This window comes from Cariama cristata, unplaced genomic scaffold, assembly GCF_000690535.1.
Source record: "Cariama cristata isolate BGI_N322 unplaced genomic scaffold, ASM69053v1 scaffold38657, whole genome shotgun sequence".
Taxonomy (NCBI): Eukaryota; Metazoa; Chordata; class Aves; order Cariamiformes; family Cariamidae; genus Cariama; species Cariama cristata.
In genome coordinates, this window is record NW_009629105.1 from 24,776 (window position 1) to 31,825 (window position 7,050).

A 7,050-nucleotide genomic window follows, 5' to 3' on the forward strand; every position below is an offset into this window, starting at 1 on the left:
TGCTGGAAACAGAGATAGACAGCTTAGCTCACCCCCAAACAGAGCAGTACTAATTACCCTGCTAGGTAATTAGTAACTAGGTAATTACTAGCTAAGGAGGCTGCTTTTCAGGGCTGTTTCACAACCTGAGCTATATGCAAAGCCAGACTCACAGAAAGGCTTTATAGTCACCCATACACCTACTGTCCTTCAAGACATTTTACTGATTGTCCTTTCTTTCTGTGCATTATTCTTTCCCCAGCTCTGCCACCTCACTTCACAGCTCTGTTCTTATTTAAGGACTCACCAAGTTCCTTTCAAACTTAGCTTTACAGAAGTCAAATGCTGACAGAGGGGAATGTCACTAGGAAAACAAGTTCCCAGAAAAAGTATTTAAGGACTGTTAGGATGCTCCTCTTGGATTTAGCCTTGTACGTAATCATATCTTGAGAAAGGTGCCTGCACTCATTCCCAGCACAATGAACAGCATTTAAGGAGCTCCAATGGGATTTACCTTGGCAGGTTGGCTTCCATTACTTCTTGGGGAAGACACTGCATCATCCTGACCATTGCAAAAGCTAACGGAACACGAACTACCTCATCATCATTCACGACGCTGGATTTCACAAGCTTGTGTTCCTCGTCTCTTTTAACCTTTTTAAGAGAGCAAGACACAATGCACTTTTAACATACCTAAACAAACCCTGCTTTTTCTCAACAAATCCTAGAAGAGGCCAACAAGGCAAGTTGCTATTCTCTGCTGACTACAGGAAAAACCCAGACAGCTAAAGGACAGGCGAGATGAATCCCTGCGCTTTCAATACAGAAGCTAAGTTGGGTGCTAGCAAGCGGCTGAGAACTTTTCAACAAGCTGCATAAAGTGAATCGTTTCACTTGTGTGGTTCAAGCCAGTTCTCAGCAGGGAAGTAGACACCACACCCACACTGACCAGAGGGTCTGTTGTGTCATGGAGATTACTGACAAAGGGGATGAAGCTTTTTTTGTGCTTTCAGGCGGATTCTCTCCAGTTGCGTCTACTTTTTTTTTTGTGTGCTGCCTTTCCACTGGTAGCACCCCAACCTTTATAGTAGCAGCACAGGCCTGCAAAACACCTTTCCAATGCCAACTCCTCACCTTTGCAACAATACACCTGTGCAATTTAGGCAAGATGTTGACTGTAACTGTATCTTGAATGTGTTTGATCAGACACTCCAGCTCCTCTTTATTTCGGGGCAAGAAAGAAACAGGTTTGGTCACTTGCTCAGTATCTTCAGATGTCTTGGCTGCTTGCTCAGGTTCCACTTGCTCCTCAGGGAGATCCTTCCTTTTCTTTTCCTCAACGACGTCCTCTTCCCCTCCACTCTGCTCCAGCTCCATGGCTTCTTCAGCCTCCACCACTGGCTCAAGGTCCATAGCAGCAGCCTCTGTCAAGTAATCGTCAAAAGCACAGGTAAATACAGGAGGCCACAAAAAGCGAGGCCTTGAAAGAGACGCTTGTGATGGCTTTGTTCTGGACAAAATTCCTACCTATCACTAGCGACAGCAAACAATCAGTAAGCATCAGAGTTGTTTTACTGGTTAGAGAAGCTCTGGCATGCCTGTTTCTGACAATCGCCACTCATGGTCAGGCTTAAAGCAAAGACTAGGTTAACTCCTTGGCTGATCTCAATAGACAGCTTAGCAAATGTCAATGTGCTTGAACCTTAGAGAACTGCCCCTCACATTTGAGAATTTCACAAGCTAAGATGTACTGACAAGCACAAGTGCGAGATACCCTCCTCGCTCCTCAGAAAATCCCAAAGGCCACCACATGGGTAACCACAATGGTGAAGAAGCCAAAGATAGCACTTCTTCCCATGAAATGGCAGGGGAAGCAAGGAGAGGACATACAGCACCCTTCTCAGGCTGCAGATAACCATGAGAGCAGCCAACATCAAGGACAAAATCTCAGATGTGTCAGCCACCACACGGGCGGGTGCAGACCTTGGAAAACCCCCCAGATTTGCATAAACCCAGCCCATGCTGTTTTGGCTTATTGAGGCCTGGGATGGAGAGGTAACGTGGAGATGGTTCCCCCCACCTCTCCTCACTTTGTCAACACACAGGACAGTCTGCACTGCTCCTCAGGAGGCGAGTCAGAACTAGCTTCCAACATGCATGTTTTAAAAAGCTGGGAGTAGCTGACCTCAAGTCCAAAACACAAAATTTTGATTAGCTGCACTTTGAGCAGTTAGAGGTAGTGTTTCTACAATCAGGAGCAGAAAGCTCACCTTCGTTGTCAATGGTGACAAGCTGCTTTTCAAGCGTTTCATGGTCAAAGTGAAAGGCTTCCAGCACTGTCTCTAACAAGCTGCCGAAGGAAAACAGGAAGAGAGATCAGCCGGGTGCACAAAAAGGAGAGGCTGCACAGACCAACACAACAGAAAATCTTAAAAGTGCTTTTTGGAAAGCTTCAGACTCAGTGATGTTGCAACACAAGGAGGTTTATCCTGAAATAATAACCCAGGAAATAAAAACTGGCTGCTTTTCAGCTAGATGCATTCTGTGGCCTAGCTCCTTGTGAAACCTCACAGACAGTGGTACTGGAGCGATGGAGGTGTCCCAGGAGCAGAGACAGCCTGACAGAAGCAGAAGCTGCTAACGCTGGCATGTACTCAGTGAGACACAGCACGAGAAAGTAATGACCTGCTAATCTTCCATAGTTGCATGATGCAAGGCCATACCCACTTTCACTTGCATAAGCCCACCTCAAAGTCAGCAATCGCATCCCAGGGAAGAGGCTAAAATCCATGTGACACTCCTTAAGGCACTGAATTTTGCTTTAGCAGTCAGAGAAACCTAGAGCAGCATCGCTCACAGTACCTACCTGACTCCCAGCTTCGGACTGATCTGTCCTGTTTGCAGGACATGGATGAAATGCTTTAAGTGGTACAAGTAGGCTGACCACGAGAGATGTCGGCAGACAGCTCCAACAACTTCAACTGAGGCTGTTACCATATTTTCATGCTGCCCAAAAGATAGAAATTCAGTTGCTGTTAGCATTCATGATGAATATGTGTCTAAAGCCTACTTTAAGCAAAAAGCAGTAAGAGCCAGAAGAAGTAATGTCTGTCTCGTGGGTATGCCTGGTATTCAGCTCTTTTAGATCTCCTCCTGTTCCTCCTGTCACCAGGTTTAAAAAAAAAAAAAAAAAAAAAAAAAATCACAGCTCCCCAAGCAGATCTCCAGACCCACTTCCTCCAAATACTTCTGCACACATTTAAATTTTCTCACATAACAATCTGTGGGCTCACCTGTGTGAAGAACTAAAAACTAGTCAAGATCTCTAACCACAGACACATAGCACATTGCTGGGCTACGCTTATCAACACATCGTTAACCCATTTCTGATGTGAAATAACATGTGTTTGTTTCTTCACCAAGGTTTTAATCAACGCATTTTACATCCCGTTGGCCAAAGACTGACTGCAGTCATTCTACTGATGGGCACAGTCTATATGGCTGCAGGTGCTGGGTCCTGTGCCTAAGCTCTAATTGTTTCAGCTTCAGAAGAATATTTCTGACACTAAGTGAATTAGACATTTGCTTGGTCTGACATAAGAAGCCCTGCTGTTCTCCTGACTGTGCAGGGAACTACAGAAGTGTGAAACCTTGCTTTTCCAAGTCACAAATAGAAAGTCTACCCACATTGATATTACAAGTAATTTCACCAACTATATTTTCAATAAAATGTATGGAAAGTGACTAACAAAATGTCACCCTTCAAACTTTAATTACAAAGCCGCTACTGATTTCAGAGGTTTTCAGCTGATTCCTGCAGTTCCCCTGTAACTCCAGACAAAACAGTATTTATTCCCACCTGAACTACTAGGCACAGCCTGTGTTCCCTACCACACACATTCTGCTGCCAAACAGTAACTCATCTCACAAAGGAACAGGAAGAGAGCAGCTTGGAGGCAGAGGGGGAAAAAAAATAATAACGCAATTACAAAAAATGCAAACAAATATAACCCCAAGTAAAGAAACAAAACAAAAAAAAATCACCAACCCCCAAACAGTTAAGAGAGTCACCTTTGAGAAACAGGACAGGTTTAGCAGACATAGGACTGAGCACAGACCACACCTGCATCTTCTAAACCGTCTTTCTGCCACCAAAAGAAGCACAGCACTCTTGCCTGAAAGGGGAACACTCACACCACAAACCTATCAGCCTTTTAATGTGGTTAGTCTTTTAAGGAGAATGGCATACAGGACAGGTGAAAATATACAAATGGATGCATTCAATTTAAAAGCCTACCTTAAGCATTTTTTCATTAAAAATAGCAGTGGTAGCATAAGGCATGATGTAGTTCTGCAGGGATTTAGAAGATAGCACAAGGGTTTTTTCAGTGAGCTGCTTAGCCAGTTTCCTCAGAGCTCGTGCCCTCCTGTGGATCTGAGTCAAACATGAGAGACAGTGAATGACGTGGTCTTGAGTCACAGCAACCATGAGGGAGCATGTACATTCGGCAGTTCTGAAAATACCTCAATTTTAAGTAACGACATAAACATACTATGGTCATTTCCAAGGGCAGGTCATGCCATGTCTCTGGGCTTCCAATAGCCTTTTGCCTCAATAAATATTCCAACTCAATGGCATATTTCACTGTGAATTCACAATCATAAGACTGTGCCGTCTTCAGGTATCAGACAAGGGAGGCTATTGACACAAGATGAGAAGGCTTGATAAAATTACAAGGAAAAAATTTAGAGTCTACATATAACTACAGATGTAGTCTCTCTGATGGCATCTCTGAAAGCAGGAGAAATGTTGTATTTTCATACTGCAAGAAAAAACAGGAGACCAGGCTTTGTGCCACATTTATATCACAAAGGTCTGTGAATGAAAAAGGGCTGCAGAGCCTCCAGACAGAAAGCAGCAGGAAACAGGCTAGAAAAAACCCAAAAAGACCTGTTTCCCTGCCTGTGTCAGAGGGATCCTCAGGACACTGTTGCTGACTCTGACTGTGGGCTGCGTCACACATGGGTTGTAATGTGGAGCTGCCTGCTCAAGATCATGAACAATCACTTAGAAAGAAAGCAATTCTTTCAGCTAAATTAGGAAGAGGTAAAAAACAGTGCTGCTAAATCATAAACCCAAGAAATTTCTAGATAGAAATACGACTTTGATTCACAATCACCCACGTGACGATACACACATCCCTTTTTTTTTTTTTTTTAACAATATCTAATGACACAGGTTCAACTTCTCTGTAAATACAGCACATATATGCGTCGGAAAACATTACCTCAGAGTAAAATGCTTTTGCTTTGGCAGAGGGAGAGACACAATGGGGAATGCCTGTTGCCTTTTACCTGCATGTGTTTCATGTTCTCAAAGAAGTCCATGTCGGGATCATGGCGGTTGGTCAACTGGACCAAATCCCGGAATTCAGGATTTGTTGGGAACGTTTGAATGAGGCAGGAAAGCAATGATGTGTAGTCCTGCTGGATGCTCTGCAAACAGCAAGGAGTGAACATTAAGTACCGCTCGGAGAGGTTACCACACACTCCTCAGAATAGCAGTGCTGTCATCTACAAGCGTTTCAGACCCACAAGTCCTATTCTTTGGTGACAGCAAATACACCTATATTTTAGGTTGCATATAAATTAAAATCTCCTCTCCAAAGAAGGAGCTACAACGAACAAAAGCTGAACAATGGCAAAGAAATGCAAGACAGACGAATTCTATAACTTTTTAGATTTTTATAAGATTTCAAATGAAGGGTAAGTTTACAGCGGGTACCTGCACTTCTCATCCCAGCAAGGGACTCTCAGAACTCCTCCATAAAATGTCTCATATACCCTGGTGTCCTGAAGACAGCTGGAGACGTGTAATCAGCTAGCACTGTCTTACCTCAGTCTTACTCTTCAGCCCCCTTCTCACAGACTCCAGGAGAGTGTGCTGGATTAGCTCCTTGTAGTCGTCTTCTGTGTGGTCGATTTCTGCCAGTCGGCGGATAAAACTGGTCAAGCAAAGGCTCGCGTTGTCACTAAGAGCCATATCCCCTAGCTGAGTGGATGAAGAAATTATACCACGTGAGTCTGGATATGACACCTTTTTCTCCCCAAAAGACTGGACTGAACAGTGGACACAACATAACAAGGCCTGTAGAGACTCAGTGACTCTCGAGACCCTTCCTGTAGAAGTTCTAGGCCTGAATTAATGCCCACCCCTCCAACTCGGAAAAATCCTTACAGATTTACGAGCAGGCCCACATGACCAGAACATGCTGCAACAAAAAGAAAAGCAGCCTTTCAAGACTGCAGTATGCCTTTTATACAGTACAAATTGACTGAACAGTTCCAGGGCTCACTGTAGAAAGGTGCACTGCGCTTGGCTGAGCCTCCTGGCTGCACTGTATTTGCCCTCCTAGGCACACAGGTGACAAGCAGACAGAACTTCAGAACTGGTGTTTGTAAGAAGAATCAAATATGTTCTCTGAATGTTTCACAGTGTCAAAAACCAGCCAATGGAAATAATTGGGAAGTTAGATTCAACACGGGCACATAGTGCACAAAGCAAGAGAAGGAACATTCAGCCAACCTGGATGGTATAGAAGCAGTTGTGCAAAACGGGGATGAGGAAGTCGATATCCACTGCTTGCATTTCCTTGATATGGGCTGTGATTGACTGGAATGCTGACAGACGTACATCGAAGTCAATATCATCAAGATGTCGTTGATCAAAGGCATTCAGCTAAGAAAGAGCAACAAATGGTTCATGAAAAAGGCCAGAAACATGACAATACAACGTCAGGGAAAAAAGTGTGCAAAGAAACTGTGCATACCTTAATAACATCAGTAATATACTTCAATTTGCTGTCCAAATCAGATAGAGTCTAAAAAGAAACATAAAAGAAAACAGTTTAAATGTTAAAGTTGTTAAAAATTTGGAGAACTCAAGACTTTTCTTGATTTTTTGTCTCAAGTGGTAAGCAACAGCATCCATCTTTCTCCTGTTAGAAGCCAAACACGAGCCACTCTTCCATAACTTAGAAGATGCATGTTTTAAGTTTCTAAGTTTCTAAA

General features: G+C 43.6%; 1 protein-coding gene across 1 annotated transcript in view; it reads right to left on the reverse strand.

The window, feature by feature from the left end:
• UTP20 (UTP20, small subunit (SSU) processome component, homolog (yeast)) overlaps window positions 1-7,050 on the reverse strand; it is a gene marked incomplete at its 5' end in the record, with an annotated part of 63,979 nt that overhangs the window by 18,798 nt on the left and 38,131 nt on the right. The window contains 10 exons of the mRNA XM_009705046.1: window positions 1-2; window positions 494-633; window positions 1,114-1,403; window positions 2,250-2,329; window positions 2,846-2,985; window positions 4,277-4,414; window positions 5,335-5,475; window positions 5,876-6,031; window positions 6,566-6,718; window positions 6,810-6,860. The exon at window positions 1-2 is cut by the window's left edge and continues 182 nt beyond it. Of these exons, the coding sequence (XP_009703348.1) occupies window positions 1-2; window positions 494-633; window positions 1,114-1,403; window positions 2,250-2,329; window positions 2,846-2,985; window positions 4,277-4,414; window positions 5,335-5,475; window positions 5,876-6,031; window positions 6,566-6,718; window positions 6,810-6,860 (1,291 nt within the window). The remainder of the gene's footprint in view (window positions 3-493; window positions 634-1,113; window positions 1,404-2,249; window positions 2,330-2,845; window positions 2,986-4,276; window positions 4,415-5,334; window positions 5,476-5,875; window positions 6,032-6,565; window positions 6,719-6,809; window positions 6,861-7,050) is intronic.